General features: G+C 48.4%; 8 protein-coding genes across 8 annotated transcripts; 3 read left to right on the top strand and 5 right to left on the bottom strand.

Annotated features, from left to right (window-relative positions):
* Window positions 1-82: 82 nt before the first annotated feature.
* Window positions 83-1,198, bottom strand: N7537_007074 (uncharacterized protein; the record flags this gene model as incomplete). Its single annotated transcript, XM_056898131.1, has 1 exon — window positions 83-1,198. The coding sequence occupies one exon, from the start codon at window positions 1,196-1,198 to the stop codon at window positions 83-85; it is 1,116 nt and encodes a 371-aa protein (XP_056753916.1).
* Window positions 1,199-2,506: 1,308 nt separating this feature from the next.
* Window positions 2,507-3,970, top strand: N7537_007073 (aminotransferase-like domain-containing protein; the record flags this gene model as incomplete). Its single annotated transcript, XM_056898130.1, has 3 exons — window positions 2,507-2,989; window positions 3,053-3,438; window positions 3,514-3,970. The coding sequence occupies 3 exons, from the start codon at window positions 2,507-2,509 to the stop codon at window positions 3,968-3,970; spliced, it is 1,326 nt and encodes a 441-aa protein (XP_056753915.1).
* Window positions 3,971-4,192: 222 nt separating this feature from the next.
* N7537_007072 (cystathionine gamma-synthase) lies at window positions 4,193-5,997 on the bottom strand (the record flags this gene model as incomplete). The annotated part of the gene is made up of 3 exons (XM_056898129.1): window positions 4,193-4,766; window positions 4,822-5,744; window positions 5,821-5,997. 3 exons carry the CDS (start codon window positions 5,995-5,997, stop codon window positions 4,193-4,195), a joined length of 1,674 nt encoding a protein of 557 aa, XP_056753914.1.
* A 545-nt stretch (window positions 5,998-6,542) lies between these two features.
* N7537_007071 (solid-state culture-specific protein-like protein) lies at window positions 6,543-7,958 on the bottom strand (the record flags this gene model as incomplete). The annotated part of the gene is made up of 1 exon (XM_056898128.1): window positions 6,543-7,958. The coding sequence occupies one exon, from the start codon at window positions 7,956-7,958 to the stop codon at window positions 6,543-6,545; it is 1,416 nt and encodes a 471-aa protein (XP_056753913.1).
* Window positions 7,959-8,166: 208 nt separating this feature from the next.
* Window positions 8,167-9,673, top strand: N7537_007070 (pyridoxal phosphate-dependent aminotransferase; the record flags this gene model as incomplete). The annotated part of the gene is made up of 5 exons (XM_056898127.1): window positions 8,167-8,377; window positions 8,426-8,997; window positions 9,043-9,125; window positions 9,184-9,487; window positions 9,536-9,673. 5 exons carry the CDS (start codon window positions 8,167-8,169, stop codon window positions 9,671-9,673), a joined length of 1,308 nt encoding a protein of 435 aa, XP_056753912.1.
* Window positions 9,674-11,517: 1,844 nt separating this feature from the next.
* N7537_007069 (heme-dependent oxidative N-demethylase family protein) lies at window positions 11,518-12,773 on the bottom strand (the record flags this gene model as incomplete). Its single annotated transcript, XM_056898126.1, has 3 exons — window positions 11,518-11,871; window positions 11,924-12,631; window positions 12,684-12,773. 3 exons carry the CDS (start codon window positions 12,771-12,773, stop codon window positions 11,518-11,520), a joined length of 1,152 nt encoding a protein of 383 aa, XP_056753911.1.
* Window positions 12,774-14,157: 1,384 nt separating this feature from the next.
* On the top strand, window positions 14,158-15,508 carry N7537_007068 (FMN-dependent dehydrogenase; the record flags this gene model as incomplete). The annotated part of the gene is made up of 3 exons (XM_056898125.1): window positions 14,158-14,178; window positions 14,230-14,555; window positions 14,611-15,508. 3 exons carry the CDS (start codon window positions 14,158-14,160, stop codon window positions 15,506-15,508), a joined length of 1,245 nt encoding a protein of 414 aa, XP_056753910.1.
* A 225-nt stretch (window positions 15,509-15,733) lies between these two features.
* On the bottom strand, window positions 15,734-17,254 carry N7537_007067 (MFS transporter; the record flags this gene model as incomplete). Its single annotated transcript, XM_056898124.1, has 5 exons — window positions 15,734-16,245; window positions 16,293-16,340; window positions 16,389-16,616; window positions 16,665-16,794; window positions 16,841-17,254. Coding segments are annotated over 5 exons (1,332 nt in total), but the record flags the coding sequence as incomplete, so codon positions are not given.
* Between the last annotated feature and the right edge of the window lie 1,215 nt (window positions 17,255-18,469).

The raw sequence follows: 18,469 nt of genomic DNA, 5'->3' as shown, positions 1-18,469 counted from the left end.
TGGAGTCGCCGGCATATACCCCTCGGCTTGTGCCGACTGATACTACGGTATACAGGATAACCAGGCCATTGAAACCATCATCCTAGAAGCAGTCGCCATCCTTTTTGCAGCATGTGATGTAGCCAGAAAGACGGATTGCCGTTGTCCTGTAAGCCCCACAGTTCTCGAGGAGTCTGGCCACGTGGAGATTTGCAGGTAGCCGGTTAAGGGAGTACATGGCTCGTAGTCTCTGCAGAACATGGCCTCGCAAACCGCTGTCTGTACTTTTCAGCTCCGATCCAGCAGTGAGCAGCGGAAGGGACTGGAAGTTCAAATGATTTGAGGCCATGGGAATCTCGAGGAGAAGATGCACTGTTTCTACTGCATAATGATGGATCAAAGCCTCCAAACTAAACTCCTCCAAATCCGTATTAGTAAACAACCCATTGGATCCACTGGTTCGGTAAAGAAAGATGAGGCCATGCTTGCGAAAAGCCCCGTATAACCGCTCCAGGGAAGAGTTAGCAGAGCACGCGTCACAGTTCAAGAGCTGCTGCTCTAATGAAGCCTCGCGAGTGGGATTGGGCGGTGAATGGAGGACCTGCCGAGAGTAACGACCCACATCCGCCAATATGAAGAGAAGCTCTGTGCAATACCCGTACATTGGATGATGCCAGCGGCCCATTCTTCGGACCGCGATAGACAAGTCTAGTGAGTTGAATTCCTGTTCTTCATCTGGGTCCACAAGGAAAGAAGTGCACATATCCCAGTAGATATACATCCCGCAACATAAACGGGACAGGCTGTCATATTCCAGAAGGTTAGAGGTGTGCTGGAGGAGTTTGCCGATCAAAATGCGTGCTGCAAATAGGTGTTGTTTTCCAAAATCAGCCATGTCATCGTTGGCTCCGTGCGACAGTCCCAGTAGCATAGCAGTAAGAAGAGATGCTTGTGGTGTTGTCTCCAACCGGTCCATCTCCCCTCGAAAGGATTCTAGGGCTTTGCCTCTCTCTTCCAGGGCAATGACTGAAGCCTGTGCAGAAGAATATTGTTCATGGCGGGCGCTGACTGACTGGATTATACGTACCAGTGCGCATGACTTTGTAATATATTCCAAGATTGGAAACGAATAAGGATTGTTATTTGGCTCAAGGACGATAATTTGGCTCACTCTTTCCAACCAATATTGGAGGAGTCGTCGGTTGACAATATCGTCCATGGGTGACGAGATCCAGGGCACCTTATATTGCCATGTCGTCAAATGTGAGGTCGAAGAGCAGAGCAGCCCCTGGCGCCAGCAACGGAGGCACACCGGAAAGATCTCGTCACATTTCACTCGCTTTGCTTTGCATTGTTGACAGCCAAGTTTACTCTTCGATCTCCGCCTTGGATCAGGCAATCCTCGGTGCAAAGTATCAAGGGATGGTGTATGCCCTGGCAAGCAGGTGATTGGCTGGAAACGCACACGGAAGCACCTCATCTTCTCACCTGATGAGGTTATTAAGCCCCGCTTCTCGCGCAATTATCTGCCAGGGTAACTTGGATGTCCTGTGACACAGACTTTGGCAGACAAAGCGCTTGGATAACCTTTAACTTCCCGACGCCCCGAATTTCCTCATCTGGTTACAGATAAATAAGCACGCTAAAGGGGCTCCGGTTATAAAGAGAGAAATATCCGCTCGCTGAGTTTGACAGCCATCCATTTAAACCGGAAGGAAAAAAATGGAATCCTTAAGTTAGGCCCTACCCTGCATTATAAACTTTGCAGCCGAAAAAAGCTCAATATCGGGCGGTGGGATGAGCCTTTCGCGTTGTGGCCCAGAATGGCAAGTTCACAGGGTATTTTACCAAAATACCCGAAAAATCACGACACTTGGTACCAACTATACCATACAAAAGTGTTTATTACTGTTAGTCATCGAGGTCCGTATCCACGGATCCATAGATTTTTAAAAACGCGGGGTTGTCATTTGTCATTTTAGTTCTCAACATCGATCATTCATACCGTACATTGTTCTTACACTAGCTTTCCGTCAGTTATAAGCACGGAAACGTTCTATTAAAAGCTCTATTTGAATAAGATTAACCTCGCTATCGCCGAAACTAAGGCTGGATATTGACACTACATCTTCAATTGCCTAGTGCCGAAGTAACCCCTAAAACAACCTCTAAACCCCCCAAATTAAGAATCGGAATTCTATCTATAAAGGACAACGAATATATAACAATACGACTAAATACCTCTCGGTAGCTTTATCCTCTCGCGTTATATGAAAAGAATATAACGACTTACTATAAAATACAGCACCCGGTTGGTATAAAACAAGAAGAATATCTTACATTAGATAGGTCAACGAGATCTACATTGACAGACCTCTTACCGGGGGTGGTACGCCGTAATGCAATAAAACTGCAACCCCGGCACTAAGCTTGTTCCACGTCCGACTAGCGGTCTAGTAAAGGTTCACATATATCCTAGCGGACACCACGATTGATTATTACCAAAGAATACCTCGGCGCACTGACCATGGAATCTCCTGGGAACGATGTAATTGACCTCTTTCGGGGTCACCCAAACCCAGGCTTGTTGCCGATGGACGCCCTGACGGCGGCCTCGGCGGCGGTCATGGCCGACCCCAAGATCCAAGCGGACGCGTTAATGTATGGCCCCGATGAGGGTTATACGCCACTGCGACAACATGTGGCCCAGTGGTTGACGTCTTTCTACCAGCCGCCTGGGCCTATCCCGGCTGAGCGGATCTGTATCACGGGCGGTGCCAGCCAAAATCTGGCGTGCATTTTGCAAGTATACACGGATCCGGTCTACACCCGCAATGTGTGGATGGTGAACCCCACGTATTTCCTGGCGTGCCGGATGATGGACGATGCCGGGTTTACTGGTCGAATGCGCGCAATCCCCGAGGACGAGTCCGGAATTGATTTGGCGTATTTGCGTCGAGAATTGATCGCATCAGAAGCAAAGGCGATTGAAGAAGGCAACCTGAAGCCGGTACTGTCGATCCAAGAAGTGAAACGGGATGTCATTGGGAATCATTGAGCTGACGGTTCATAGACCCATAAACCTGCTCGACCATGGGGTAAGGTATACAAGCATCTGATCTATGCAATCCCAACCTTCTCAAACCCAGCCACCCGGACGATGCCATTGTCGGAGCGAGAGCAGCTAGTTCGGCTGGCGCGGGAGTTTGACGCGCTGATCATCACGGACGACGTATACGACTTCCTCCAATGGTCGCCGGATCTTACACAACAGCTCCCAGCGCCCGGTCGCGCGTGCCACCCGCGTCTGGTCGACGTGGATCGATACCTCGACGGGGGCCCCCAGGACGAATGGGGTCACACCGTCAGCAACGGCAGTTTTAGCAAGTTGATCGGGCCGGGAACACGCACAGGGTGGGCCGAAGGGACGGAAAAGATGGCCTGGGGTATATCACAGGCGTAGGTCTCCCCTGTCTTGCTGAGGGTATGGCTAGACCATCACGATCGCTGAAAGACTAACTTTGTTATTACTAGCGGCTCGAGTCGGTCTGGAGGGGCCCCATCGCACCTCGCCGCCGCGATCATTGACCAGCTCTTTCGAACTGGGGTGTTCCAACAGTACTTGGAAAAGAGCTTGCAGCCGATGTATGCGAGAAGATATCACCGTCTGATGGGCGCCATCCGAGAACACCTACTTCCCCTCGGGGTTACCCTTCCCCCCCAGCCCAAGGTGGCGGGTGGCTATTTCATCTGGGCTCAGCTGCCATCTCCATTATCAGCCAATGCGCTGGCACCCATTTCCCTACAGGGACATGGAGTGAAAGTGGCCACGGGGGGCATTTTTCAGGTTGAGGGGGATCCTTCGGCTGACCAAGCGGACCTAGACCGCTACATTCGACTCTGTTTCGCCTGGGAGGACGAGGGTCGACTGACGGAGGGAGTTTGTCGGCTAGCATGTGCGATGCGAGAGATATTGGGGAATGCGGTGTAAGGGTGATACCTGGGTCCCGAAGGATTTTCCTCGTACATCATGTAATAGAGCAAGGGCATCTTATGTTAGCAAATATACAGTGCTCTATTAATTGGCACGTTTCCTCGTATATCACAGAATTACCAATATACTGCCATCTTTGCCAGAATAGTATATAAATGTCACTAGAAGTCCATTTTGTCCCCCCTTTCTTTACTCACGGACACTTTTAACGACGCCGCACTATGTTTGTTTCCATCCCATACTCGTTGCGGCCAATGCAGTCTCCATATGGTTCCATATCTCGGCCCTCTCTTCCAGCCCAATGGCAACTCGTACAATGGTTTCCTCCAGCCCATTTCGTCTCGCCCAGTCCTTTTGCTTCTGCAAAACCATTTGTACATAGGGTAGGGCAATGGTTACATCTACCCCGAATGACGGACCTTTGCAAACATGAAAGTTATTGAAGAATAGGGTGGCCGAAGGCACATCTTCAAAGCGAATGGTAAATAAACAGCCATATCCAGGGATGAAGTCTGCGGTGGCTGGTCGCATTTTCTCACGATAGTTCTCCACCGACCAACACACGGATGGATAATAGACGGCAGCAACTGGACTAGCCGGATCGTCGACCAAGGAAATGAGACGGTTGACCAGGTAGAAAGCAGTCTCGTTCGTTCTGGCGGTGCGAGAAAGAAAGTTTCGACTGTTTATCTCTAGTTGAATGGCATCTTTCACGTAAAGTGTGTTGACATAAGATGCAGATAGTCGGCCGTGTAGCTCCGTGTAGTAAACCGAGTTGGGGTTGAGGATTACGCTATAAACCGTATTAGTTCCATCCGCAGAAATAAATAAAATTATACAGGATTTACCTCCCAGCGAGAACGTCGCCATAGCCATTGAATGATTTCGTGAGCGATGAAATAACGATATCTGCGACATCAAGAACATCGACATTGGCAAAACTCCCGATTGTCTCATCAACGACCACAACCAGGTTATGTTTGTTGGCCAGCTGTCTCACCCGGCGGAAGTTGACGGTCCGCAGCAACGGATTTGATGGGCATTCACACCAAATGGCCTGCACTTTGCGACCCTCCGGCGGTATCTGTTCCAAGTGCGATGCCAGCTGGTCGAGATCTGCATCAGTCCCAAGCGAGTAGAAATGCAATCCCGGTCCATAGGTCTCCATCATTTTGATTGTGAGTTCGTATGAGAAACCTAGGATTGCAGTCTCTCCCGCTCGCCACTTGAGGAGGAGCTGGTGAACGTGGTAGATGCTTGACATACCCGATGGATAGAGGAAAACGTCGGAGTTGGTCACGTTGTTCGGCCTCGGGAGCGTCGGTACTGTGCGCTCGACTAGGCCAGCGATTCTCGAGCGCAGAGCATCATAAACGGGATGGAGTGCTATCGGCGAGGGTCTGGTTCGAAATAGATCGAACGGCATGGGCCGAAGGTCAACTTGTTTTCGTAAACAGTCCTCCGCCTGTCGAGATGAGAGGCCGGTTCCGGACAGTCTCCAGAATGCCGCCGCCAATACAGCGGCATTTTGGGGATAAACAACGGCATAAAGGACGTCAGTCGCTTGGTCGTGACAGTTGGGTCCTGGATGCGGGAGGGCCTCAATGAGATATAAAAGGATAGATGAAGGACGAACATCAGCCTGCTTATCCCCCTTGGCTGTTAGAATGTAGTCCCTGCAACGACTGGCTGCTGTAACACTGCCGAACAACATGACCGAGTCGTGAGCGTGTTTCTGGTGTAGTATATCCCTACAGCGAATGGACAGCTGCTGGCGCCACAAGCGAACTCAATCAGCGCCCGTTGTCCGCTGTTTCGTTGACCCCTCTGGTTTTTAGCTTACTTACAACCTTGACGCTCTTGTGCACAATTGATCGAGGATATCCATATTGGAGGGCCGCAAGCATTTGGGTGTCACCTAGCCCGAGGCCAACAATGTCCTTCCATGTCTCCAGTTGCACTGATACTGCATGGGGTCTACTGGGGACGGGTTCGCCCAGAGATGGCCGTTGAGACACTTTCATGATCGGAATTCAGCTCCTCGAATTTTGTGACCTGAACCCCGGATGCCATGATCGAGTATGAGTATAAACGCACCAACCCTCGAAGCGGTCAAGGAGTTGGTCATTCTGACCGCTCGGTTAGTGTGAGTTATGGTGAAAACAGGGATATCACGCGCAAGTCAAGCCCTTCAGCTCTCCTCTTCCGTGATCCCAAGGCTAGGGTGCATGAAGTAGATCTATTGGACACATAAATGCAGACCTGCAGACTTGAAGTGCGTGCATGCATAAATCGGTCCCATCGTCGGCTTTGCCATTCATTAGGCTACCTGTCAGTTCTTCACCGAGTTCTCCAGGTGTGATGACGTGGCAGATTTATTGCTTCTCCTGCATGGGACTATCAATTTAAAACTAAGCGTATTATACGCATCATCATGTATACCCGCCCCGGCAAATGGGGAGGCACCCATGGCCGCAATAGGCTCTGAATGTTCAATAGTCAAACGCCATTGTCAATCCGAGCTCTTCTTTTCTACCAGTAATCATTGCAATCCATGCCCATCACACGACTATAACTTAAACTGGTCCTTTAGACATGCTCCCAGATCATCGACGGTAGGTCCCCGTTTAGCAAAGTCAGAGAGCTTCTGTGTCAACTCCCGAAGACCGGTGAGATCCTTTGCGGCCACTGTAATTGTCGCCAAGCTCGCCTCCCTTGCATGCACCCATGCAGTTACTAAGACACATCCCCGACGTAAGTCGGTGGCAAAGTGTCGCTCAAACGCGGGTCGTGTACATTTCAGTCTATGAGTCGCCAGGGCTGCCGCCTCAAAGAAACCCCGACGAGTGAAATGGCCACGCAGCGGGCCTAAATGATAGGTCCCGGTGATACGTACATTCAGGTCCACCACGAGCTGAGTCCCAGATTCGTCAGTCATGACATCGACTCCGGCAGGACCAAAATATCCGCTCCGATGAAGAAAATGACCCACAGCGTCCATCGTGTTGCGGTATTGGCGCTCCAGCCTCGGTTGATCATGGTAGGAGATCAACCCACCGGACCAGCAGAATGTCTCATCAACCTCCTGCTGGGTACAAGAATTGAAGATCACTTGCCCTGATTTCGTAACAAAAAACGTGAGTCCGACGGTCTCTCCGGAAACCATCTCTTGCAGGATGAGGTTGCATGGTCGAAGGGATTCATTGGTAGGGTTCAATGCCAGGAGCATCGATTTCACTTCGTCAACGAAGATAGTATTCACTGCTGTACGATCGGCCTCGGTTCGTACAACGAAGGTTCCTTGACCGGTACTCGTCACCCGAGGGACTTTTAGCACGTAGGGCAGGGGATGCTCGCGGATTGACCGTGTCATCCGCGTAGCCTCCTGTCGGATCTCCATAGCGGTCCATGGCCGGCGGGGAGAGTGAAGAGTGTCGATGACGGCAGTTCTAGGAGTAGGGAGGCCTGATTCGGCAAGCCCACGCTTGGAGAGCAAGTTGTAGTGTGTGCTGGGATCGATCAAGTGTGGCAGATGAGCCACCCAGTCTAGCGGGACCATGACGGCCAGCTGCGCCGTCCTATCGAGTGCGAGATTCGCCAGGTCATGCGTGTACGTTGGCAGTGGCCGCTGATTTGCCTGCAATTGACCGAAGACTCGGGAAATGGCCTCATGGCCACGTGAAATAGGTGATGCATGGTCTTGGTGGGCGCCGGGCTCAAGGATGAGAAGGGGCATCGGACCAGAGCAGAATCCAAACCGTTGCGCTGTAACATGAAACAGCGTCTGTGCCAGTTCATCTTTTTCGACAGCTGGGCATAATGGTGATTGCACGGGAAACCGCGTGAGTGCAGGTGTATCTGGTGCAAGTTGAATATGAGGAGGTGGTGCGTAGGCGTAGAGCAACCAGATGTCGTGGTCCTGGTTGTCTGTACTGTATAGATCGTGAAGGGTGTAGTCCAAGACAACAGACTCGGGAGCATTCATGATGGTCAGGTGGCTGGCCAGCGAAATTCCAGCTCTTGGTGGGAATGTTGAAATATTTACACCGTACTCCCAATGGATTGACCGCTATTTGAGCCTGATGACCGGGCATGCGGGTCCCACTGCTCTATTTTGGAATAAAAGGCTGCAGCATCCTCGATCAGGGACACTGTTCCTGCCCGGTTATGGAATCGGGCTTCTATTCGCAACTATGTCATCCATATTCGCGCCATCGCGTCGCTCGCTACGATATAGCGGGCCTGACTCACTCGCCGACGTTAACATTATCGTGGACGACGACATCTATCATCCGGTATCAAACCCCGATGGGATTATCAACTTGGGCACCACAATAAATCCTCTCATGTCAGACATTGTGGATGAGTTCCTCAGGACTAGATACAAGGTTCATTCCGAACTAGGTATGACAACTCGCCTTCATCCACCATACTGCTAATAACTATTGCAAGCCATCATGTATAACCACACTAGCGGGTCGCCCGCCCTTCGAGCTACTGTTGCAGACCTCATCAATCGCCACTTTACTCCGTCCAAGGAGGTTCAACCTCAGAATGTCATTGCAGCCAATGGACTCACGGGTTTGATTAACTCGCTCGCCTACACCTTGCTGGAGGACAACGAGTCCATCTTGATGCCGACTCCGGCATATAACCTATTGGTCACAGCTACAGAAAAGCGAAATGACATACACTGTGTATTTGCGGATACGGAAGATATCGACCAGTTTTGTTCCACGGATATTGATGACTACCTTGCGGCGTTCTCGGCTGCTATTGATCAAGCATCTGACAGGGGGAATCCGGTCAAGGCGATTCTGTTGTGCAATCCGCATAATCCGCTGGGCAGGTGCTATGAACGAAAGGTTTTGAAAGCTGTGCTAGAGTTCTGCCACCGGGGACGGCTTCACTTGATTGTGGACGAGATATATGCACTTTCTGCGCTGGACGGATCGTTCTGTAGCGCACTAAGCCTGGAGGCACTGCCAACGGATAATGTCCATGTTCTCTATGGAATAAGCAAGGTACTGTCTGTAAATTTAATCTTGAGCATCGTTAATCAATATTAGGACTGGGGATTTAACGGGCTGCGCCTTGGTTTCATGATCTCACGGAATAAGTTGGTATTGGACACTATGAAACAGGCTGTTGGGTACTGCATTTTGTCGCCCATGCCACCTACCGAGACAAGCTGATACTAATCAACATAGGCGCTTCACCCGATTCTCCTCATTATCGGAACAGTTTTACATCGACTACCTCTCGGATACGGCGTTCATCGACGACGTGTATCTTCCTACTCTTCGTAGGCGCATTCGAGCGACCAAGTCCGTGGCCGAGTCCTTTTTGTCTGATGTACACATCCCATACACACCCTCCTGTGCTGGATTCTTTCTTTGGGTCGATCTCCGCCGTTGGATTTGTCATTTTCCCGCGACGGATGATCAGGAAACTCCTGAGATTCAACTGGCGCACCATCTGATCCAGCACCGCGTGTTCCTTCAGCCGACAAAGGTGAGACCGTGATAATTTCCCGCCGGTCTTCCGCCACTAACGGTATAGGCCTTTGTCACGAAGCAGCAGGGTCATTTCCGCTTCTCATACAGCCGGGACCAGCCGGTGCTACAGGAGGGGTTACGTCGGCTGGGGACAGCATTAGCTGCACTGGAGCCTCCATTGGGCCATAAACATCGGCTGTGACGAAGTAATACACGGGTTTGGAGTAGGTATCGTTCGACTATTTTCATTGTGAAAGACATTTGTATTGTAGTAAAGCGCTACAGAGTAGTGACAGTCACAATTTACTCGCAGACAGTCCCCTCTTCGCGATTAGTCGGGCTCTCACTTTCTCCCTACCTCTGTCTCGCCAATCACCCCAGCACATGGCGTAGTTCATTGTATCTCGACCATGATCAGATGGATTCCCATGCGGCGGCGTACCTCGTCCGTTACTTCGTTTGCCTCTTCGCGGGGCATCCACGAAGTCTCCATGCCATAGTCGTTCCTCTTCGAATCGTAGTCCAAGCCACAACGCCGCGTTGATACTCGGCTGGTTTTCTTTCGAGGTGATCATCTCCACACGCCGCAGTCCGAGGCCCCCCTACGCGGGGTTAGATCTACATCCGGTTGGGTTGTGCGGAAGCCTGGTGACCACGTTGACTACCGAGGTAGCGCTTCTTACTCTAGCCGAAGTAGGCAAAGCTATATAATAGTAGCGCCGAGTCTTTACTATATTAGGCTTCTAGCCCGATTACCTGTTATCCATTATATATGATAACTAGCAAACTATCAATTTGCTAACGAAGGAGGGGCAACGATATATACGAAGCTCCGGTATATTAATATTAATCGATACTAGATAAAGTAAGAAGTTAGCGAGGGTCGAGTCAATATAAACTAGATTCTAACTACGGCTATACCGGTAGGTATGCTTACGAAAGCGCTTCCTAAGTAGAGGCCGCATCTCTTCAGAGAGCTAATTAGTATAAGAGGGATCAACTATCTTATATACAAAGTAGAGGCTATTTAAAGAGTGTAGAAATAAAAAAATTCATAACTCTTAAAGCTACCAAAATATAGGCTTTACAAAAGTGTATATTACAGTTAGTCATCGATGTCCGCACAGATTGTTGAAAAAGCGAATTTTGTCAATTTAGTTAAGAGTTGTCCACATTGGTCATCTATACCATACATTGTTCGTACACCAGCTTTCTGTCAGCATACGTAAAATACATCCATTAATCAGCTACTTTATGCGTGCCAAGTCTGTATTTATGCACAGAAATGGGCTTTGATGGGGGCCTCATGGGCCCCCATAAATGGGCTGTGGGCTAGGGGTTTGGGCCTATTTGTGGGCTATCTTGAGGTCTACTCATGAGTCATGACTGCTAGTCTTGACCTGACTCGGAAACCTTTGCTTATCGTCAAACATAACCTAGGGTATGCATCGAAATCAAATTGTATGCCTCAACTTCTACTCTACAGATCACTCTGCTTTCGACCTACCTTTCCAACCAAATAGATCTGACCTCTGAAAATCCAACCAGAGATATTACTTCGAGCTAACAAGAATTCAGTTAACTTTGTAATTTCTCAGGGAGCCTCGTTGCTACCCTGCCCTGATCTCGTTCCGAGCATACTTATAGTTCTGTGAGTCTTTTTTATACAGTGTCTGTAGTAATTTTCAGGCCTCATGGGACTCCGATGACATGCCCTTGGACTGGAAAGACAAGAATGAAGAACGTGCAAGTATAGCGGATCTATAACAGCACTGTGGAAGGGTCTGTTTCGAAGGCACACGGATCAATGTGTCGGATCGCAAGACGTCCGTTCACGCTAGTACTGAGGGAACCAACCATGAGGTGCTTGATTGATTGAGCTAATAGACCACTGTTAAGAGGATCTATATCTATACTAGTCTTGGCGTAATACAATCGGTATCCCGAGTTAATCCGGTTTACCATACGAAGCGAAGACCGCGTTTAAATGGCCGCTGAATAAGCCGCACTTAGTGGTAAAGTACCACACCTCAGTTCGACAACAAACTACTCCACGGTTGCATCTCCAGGACCACCCCTCAACCAAGGTAAGACCTTTCCACCCCAGTATTGCCGCATCTTGTACTGTCCAAGACCCTCTGGCATGGACTCGATGGCGTCGGCAAGGGCATTTCCTTCTCCATTTGCGCGCAACTCGTCAAGTCTAGTCATGTAGCTGCGGACAGTGAAAATGATTGCTCGGGATTTGGGCAGAGCGGTCAATGTCTGATGCTCAGCGCGGAGGTAGCATTCAGTCAGAGGAGGGCTGTACTTTTCGTTATCGACGACTTCCTCTTTTTCTGGGTAAAAGTTGTTGCCGTCGGTACGAAAGAGGTCTGCGCCGTCGACTTGAAGAGACCACTGGTGGTTGTTAGTGAGATATAGACTGTTGAATTTGAAAAATAGAGCTTACGTTCATACGTCCGATGAACTGACCCGGTTTCATGCGAGAAAAGTATCGGTCCACACTGGCACCTAACTTCTTATCGTAACCAGGAACAGGCTGGTGAATCTCCCTAACTGACTCGCCGACTCTCGCAGGGCTCAAAAAACCACCAGGAAAACAAGCAATGTATCCACGGAGACGGAACTGTCCATCAGGATCGGGACACATGAAGTAGAAATCCTCCTCGACATTATCAGAAAGGTAGCGGAGCATAACAGCGGGAGTGAGACCGGCCGTGGTGAACGGGTAATTTGAGCCAGTTGCGAGGTTTTCGACAATATTGCCGCATATCTTGAACATGGTTGGGAAGCGCTGGGGGAGGTACTTAATCATGATCTCCTCGTAGAGTTCTTCAATGGCCGGATCCACGATCTTGCCTGTTCCGATGGTGAGTTCTGGCTTGTCTTCAACGAGACCGCGTCGTTCTTCGAGTCGTTTCAGATAACCGGAGTCAATTCGAATCCAATTGGAGCGAGATTGTTTTTGGATCCCTAGTTCGTTAACATTGGCCGGATGTGCAGGATGTGAAGACATACCCATGGTAACATGGCCCTGTGTTCTATATGGCTTGTAATCAATTGGAGGGGTTGTTTTGAAGTCAAAGTCTTCCAGAGGCTCAACAGCATAAAAGGGATCAATCTTCGAGCCAAAGACGGACGAGACGATGCCATTATCCTATTGGAGTCTATTAGAGCAAATCCAGCTGACCCAAGCTTTGGCAACATACAGCAGACTTGCCACTGAACCTTTTCGAAACAGCCTTGACGGCCACCAAGCCCAGAATGAGCAGCAATAAGGATGAAATGATACTTTCCATGGCAGAGGACAAATATAATGACTTGATGTTGGAATGACAGATGGGCAACTGAAGCTTGATAATTATACCTCCATCTTTATCCCCGCCCTCAATGGCTATAGGCTATATCATGAACCCGCATACTGCACTCCAAACGGCCCGCATCCACAAGGTAGTATGAGCAATTTGTAAGACAACGATGGCGATCACCGATATCGGTAAGAAGCCAACACAGCCTCTCTGCAATGAAATAGCGTACGCCAACAGGTCTGAGACTTCGTTGTGATGGTATGCAAGGCTACGACAATGACTGCAGGCTTCGCCGGATCTATAGACGGAACTACTTGCGGGGTAGATGACTATCATCATTCAAAAATGATTACTCCAACTCTGATTAGACGAAATGTGACTGGCCCATGGGGACTGTGGATTCTGTAACCGGTAATAGTGGTGGCCAGCTAGCATAACAATCAACGGGGCTACCTAACTAACGTGTTTCAAATGCGAATGGATCACATAAGCAAGTAGATCAACCCAAAACACCATTTCGATTTTCTTGAGATTGATATATCGTATTAAAGATGCATATTAATTGCTATCGACAAGTAATGAAACGGAGTAATAATATGGTTGTTGGGATATCAAGTTGTACTCTATCATATCTACTATGTGTTTTTGGGGTGGCCACTCGCTTGTGAAATACGTTATAGACCAATGTTATTAATACATTAAGTTGTAATTTATCGCATTTACTATGTGTTTTGCGGTGGCCGGCCCGGTGATGTGGCCGGCTCGGTGGTGAAATACGTTAATACTTACTTGCTGCTTATGCAATTATTGCACAAATCAATCAATAAGGTTCAATAAAGTTCAATAAAGTTCAATTAACCTGTTGCAGTCTAACTAATTTTATTGCTGTGCAGAAATACGTCACCAACAGTGTCTCACAAGCTCCACAACGGCCGGAAATTAGTACATTCAAGGATAACGATCCTGCAGGATTGATCTACAATCCGGTGAATAGATTAGTGGAGATGTCTCAGGTTGAATGTACAAGTAGAACGGGGCTGTGAGCCGTGACCGGTCATGGCAAACAGAATACGTACTAATGTCACTGTTTGGGGTTCGGAGATCAAATGCGTCCGAGGAGTTAGAATTGCATACATAGCATTGCAGGTCCACTCGGATGCTTGTGCGTGACCAGGTAGGGCCGAGTTCGGACCTATACAGAGAATCTAGATGTTGGTGTGTTCAGTGTAGTGAGGAGTAGTTGGAGTGTTGGCTGGTTCTTTCTATTTATATGGGTGGTCTAGTAGTCTTGGAGTCGTGTTTGTGTGCTCCTTTTATTGCATTTTTACTTCCGAAGAATTAATTGGACAGACACTACAAATACTGTACCGTCAACATGGTCAACGACTCTAACAATGTATGCATCTGAACATTTCTCTACAAACGATAGTCATCCTAACGCGTCCAGGGCTTTATCAACTCCTTCTCCAGCTATCAACATGAAATCTACGTAGCCGGCACCAAAGGCATCAAGCCCATCATGACAACCAATCCCAACCTGTGGGAAGCTGCCGCGAAGCAAGTGATGGAGCCAATGAATTTTGATTACGTCAAGGGAGGAGCCGGGGCTGGCGATACAATCAGGAAAAACCGCGAGGCGTTTGATAAATGGAGCATCATTCCTCGGATGGTGAGATCGAATACCAAGAGGTCTCTTAAGGTGAATGTTCTTGGCCAGGAATGGCCTACTCCTTTGGCTATTGCGCCTGTTGGTGTGAATAGAATATTTCATCCGTGAGTGTTCCTCCTCATTAGGATTAGATATATTATTGCCTTCTAACTTCTGCAGTGACGGAGAGAAAGGAGTCGCTCATGCAGCCGGCAAAGTTGGCGTCCCATACGTGCTCTCCACCTTTGCATCAGAAAGCCCCGAAGTCGTCGCCCAAGCCCAGGATGAGGCAGCAGGCCATGATAAAAGCATTCGCTGGCTCCAGCTCTACTGGCCCCAATCCGTCGACCACGACGTGACACGGTCTATCCTGCGTCGGGCCAAAGCAGCACGCTACACAGCTCTCGTTATCACAGTGGACATTTTCTCCATGAGCTGGCGTCCTATGGACCTCGACAATGCCTACCTCCCCCTCTACAAAGGCTACAGTACAGCCCTCGGCTTTACCGATCCTGTCTTCCGTCGTAAATTCGCAGAAAAGTACGGCCATGAGGCAGACGAGGATATCCTCAAGGGCGCATTTGAGTGGGAGAATACTATCTTCCCCAATCTAGCACACACGTGGTCTGACCTCGAGTTCCTGCGTAAGGAGTGGGATGGGCATATCCTCGTCAAGGGGATACAGACTGCGACTGATGCTGAAATGGCCGTTCTAGCCGGTGTGGACGGCATTATTGTCTCTAACCACGGCGGGAGACAGTATGATGGTGCATACGGTTCTCTGGACGCTTTACAAGTAATTGCAGAGGCGGTAGGAGACCGCGTCGATGTTTTATTCGATAGTGGTATTCGTACTGGCGCAGATGTGATGAAGGCTCTTGCACTCGGTGCGAAAGCTGTATTTGTTGGTCGACCTGTTATCTATGGGCTGGGTGCAAAGGGGCAAGAGGGCTCGTTGCATGTACTTCGTTGCCTTTTGGCAGATTTAGAGATCAACCTTGGTATTACTGGTGTTCATAATGCAGCGGACTTGAAGCCGAGTGATTTGCGGGGACAACACTTCAAGCCGTCTCTGTAGTTGTCAGATAGGGGCTAATCAAGATTTAGCTGGCAGCTAATAGACATAATACATTTGTAGTATTCTGGTAGCCATCGTAGTTAGACAATAATTTATTTTTGAGTGTTCATCTACTCCTGGGATGAAGTTTCGCACCATAATGATAATTCTAGTTATACCATTTTCTAGCGTAAATAACAGATATATTATTCCACCATAGACAATTTCAGGATCAAAGCCCGTACATCACCTCGCCTTAGCAGACTGACTAAAAGCACTATTCCGCCTAAGATAATCCCCAAAAGTAATAAAAGCAAACGGGATCAAAATCATCACCAAACTTGCAAACCCCAGCAAACTAGTCGCCCAATGAATTCCCAGCCGCGCATACATTGGCGACGTAGCAAGCGGCAACAGCGCACCGGATACACTTCTCATACAGCTCGCAGCACCCAACGCACTCGCCGCATAGGTCCCATACGCGTCAGCGAGATAGTTAATTAGTGCCATGAATATGAGCAGGAAGCCAATACCGAAGGGGATGCCAGACAGCATGGGGACAATCCAATGGATGGATGGCTGGGCGGACCAGGCCAGCCAGAAGAGGGATATAGTATATAGGGGCCCGCCGAGGCAGGCGAGGGGGAGACGGCGATATTCTTCGATACTCACCCAGGTTTTAGCTTGGGATTGGGCGCGTTGGTAGAAAGAGTCGTAGGCGAGGTAAACTATAAAGGATAGGAGAGCACCGATTCCGACTGCGGTTTATTAGCCGTGGATACTTGGTTGATAGGAGAGGACGTACTGGGAATAAATGCTAGACCGCATTGTCCGGTACTGAAGCCGTATATTCCTGCTCATATTAATATCAAGATCAGTCCAGACAGGGCTGCCTGCATACCTTTGAATATGATAGGATAAGCCTCAAAGAAGAGGTAAAATATAGAATATGTCAAGGAAAGATAGACACAGGAGAATAAAACAATTGACTCGGAATAAATCATTCGGATAGGGCGTGTCAACACTCGCGTGACAAGTTCTCGTAGACTGGGAGCAGCCAGGTTCACATCGGCAGATATAATATTATGAATCTCATTATGCTTTCGCAGCAATACAGGACGAAAGGTTTCTACCCAGTATATTAGCAATGGCAAGGGATTGTAATTGAATCACTTACCTGGGAGAAAGATCAGCGCAGGCCATGAAGCTCCAGTGATGATCAACCCGATCCAAAATGTCCACCTCCAACTGATACTAGAGATATAACCAGAGATTAGAGGCCCCATTGTAGGGCCAAGTGTTGTAGCCTATGCATGTAAGTATCTCGACTCCCAATATGGTTAGATGTCTTACAGCCATAAATCCAGCCATCGATCTTCCTCTGGTCTTGGGATCAGAAAAGATATCCGCATACAACCCTCCAACGACTGCAGTTGGTGAAGAAGCAAAGATACCAGAGAATAGCCTGAAGATAACAATAGCCGCAAAATTGGGCGCAACAGCACAGGCGAGACTGAAGATTGTATATCCTGCGAAAGTCCATATCATCACCGGACGCCTCCCATATGTCTCAGACAAAGGACCGAAAATTATAGGCCCGAGAACATATCCGATCAAGTAGGTAGTTATCGGCAGTACGAGCTGTTGCTGGTTCGATATGCCAAAGTCGGCCGCGATGAAATCGATTGCACCGCTCGGAAGGGCGGATCCGAGGGTGCTATTCAAGACTATCACCAAACCAGTGATGAAGACAAACAGCTTTCTTTTCTATCAAGTTGATGTGTTAGCTTGTTTAGCTGCAAAGGGGGTAATGCTTTACTGTCGTCCAACTGTATGGATCGGGATTAGATCCTTCGATCATACTGGCAGAATGGGCAGAGATGCCTTTGAGTTCGTCAGAGCTATGTTGAGGCATTTAGAGACAAAACACGATGCTTCATATTTATAGCACATGCCATTCTAGAAACGATATTAGAAATACCAGCAACAGTACTAGCCAGTCCGATATCGGTGCCTAAATAGGTGGAAAGCGTCAAAGCGTCAATGTCTGAGACTCGCCGATCCCGGACCAGCCAATTCGCTTACATTTTCGATTAGGCTTTGGCTAGTGGCGGCCCGCAACCGGTAGCCCCACCTATTAGGTCCAGTAGTCACGTGTTATATCACGTGTCCCTATTTGATATAGGACCTCTATGATTGCCTTCTGACAGAAAGCTGGTGTACGAACAAGTGTTGGCAATTCTAACTAACTAAAATGACAAAACTAGGCTTCGACAGAACCCATTCTGGGTTGGAGCCCCCAACCCAAAACCTAACCTAACCTAAAACCTAATAGGTTAAATGTAATAACCTAATAATAACCTATTTGAACCTATTTTTATATAAAATATAGGGGGTTATTAATAGTTATAAACTAGTTTTTTATGCAGAGGATTGGTAGTTTAGAACTACACTAACGACTATAGTACTAGTCGTAGGGGATATTAGAGGTTACGTGACCTTATCTATTTACTCCTAATATATTTAGTCTCGTATAGTAGACAGTTCTCTTCCTTTCCTGACGCAATTCAGAGATTTCTAGTGCACTCCTATCTTTACAGTAGTCCTGCTGGCCTTATCTCTAAAAATAACAGGTGAGCATATATATCAACGTGGTTGATGATAGAAATCGGAAGCCATGCTTTCACTGTCCGAATACGGCAGCGCTGCAACATGGCTGCATTAATATCACATATCAGTATGTAGACGTTACATAGGGTGCCCCAACTAATGAGAGAAATAGGGACATTGATCAATCAAAGCCATGGGTGACAGTTTTTATGTTCATGTCGAATTTCGAAAACCAGATGAATGTCCACTGAGATAGCAATAAGTCCAGTACTACACAGCATAAAGACCTTACTATTCAGCACGAGTATAGTAAACAGCTAAAGGAACCGACATAAGAAGCATTTCCAAGATTTGGCTAGAACATTCGGAACC

The sequence above is a fragment of the Penicillium hordei genome (genome assembly GCF_028827395.1).
Source record: "Penicillium hordei strain IBT 12815 chromosome Unknown utg000003l_segment0_segment0, whole genome shotgun sequence".
Taxonomy (NCBI): Eukaryota; Fungi; Ascomycota; class Eurotiomycetes; order Eurotiales; family Aspergillaceae; genus Penicillium; species Penicillium hordei.
Note: the sequence above shows the minus strand (reverse complement) of the source record. Positions and strands in the feature narration are given on the sequence as shown.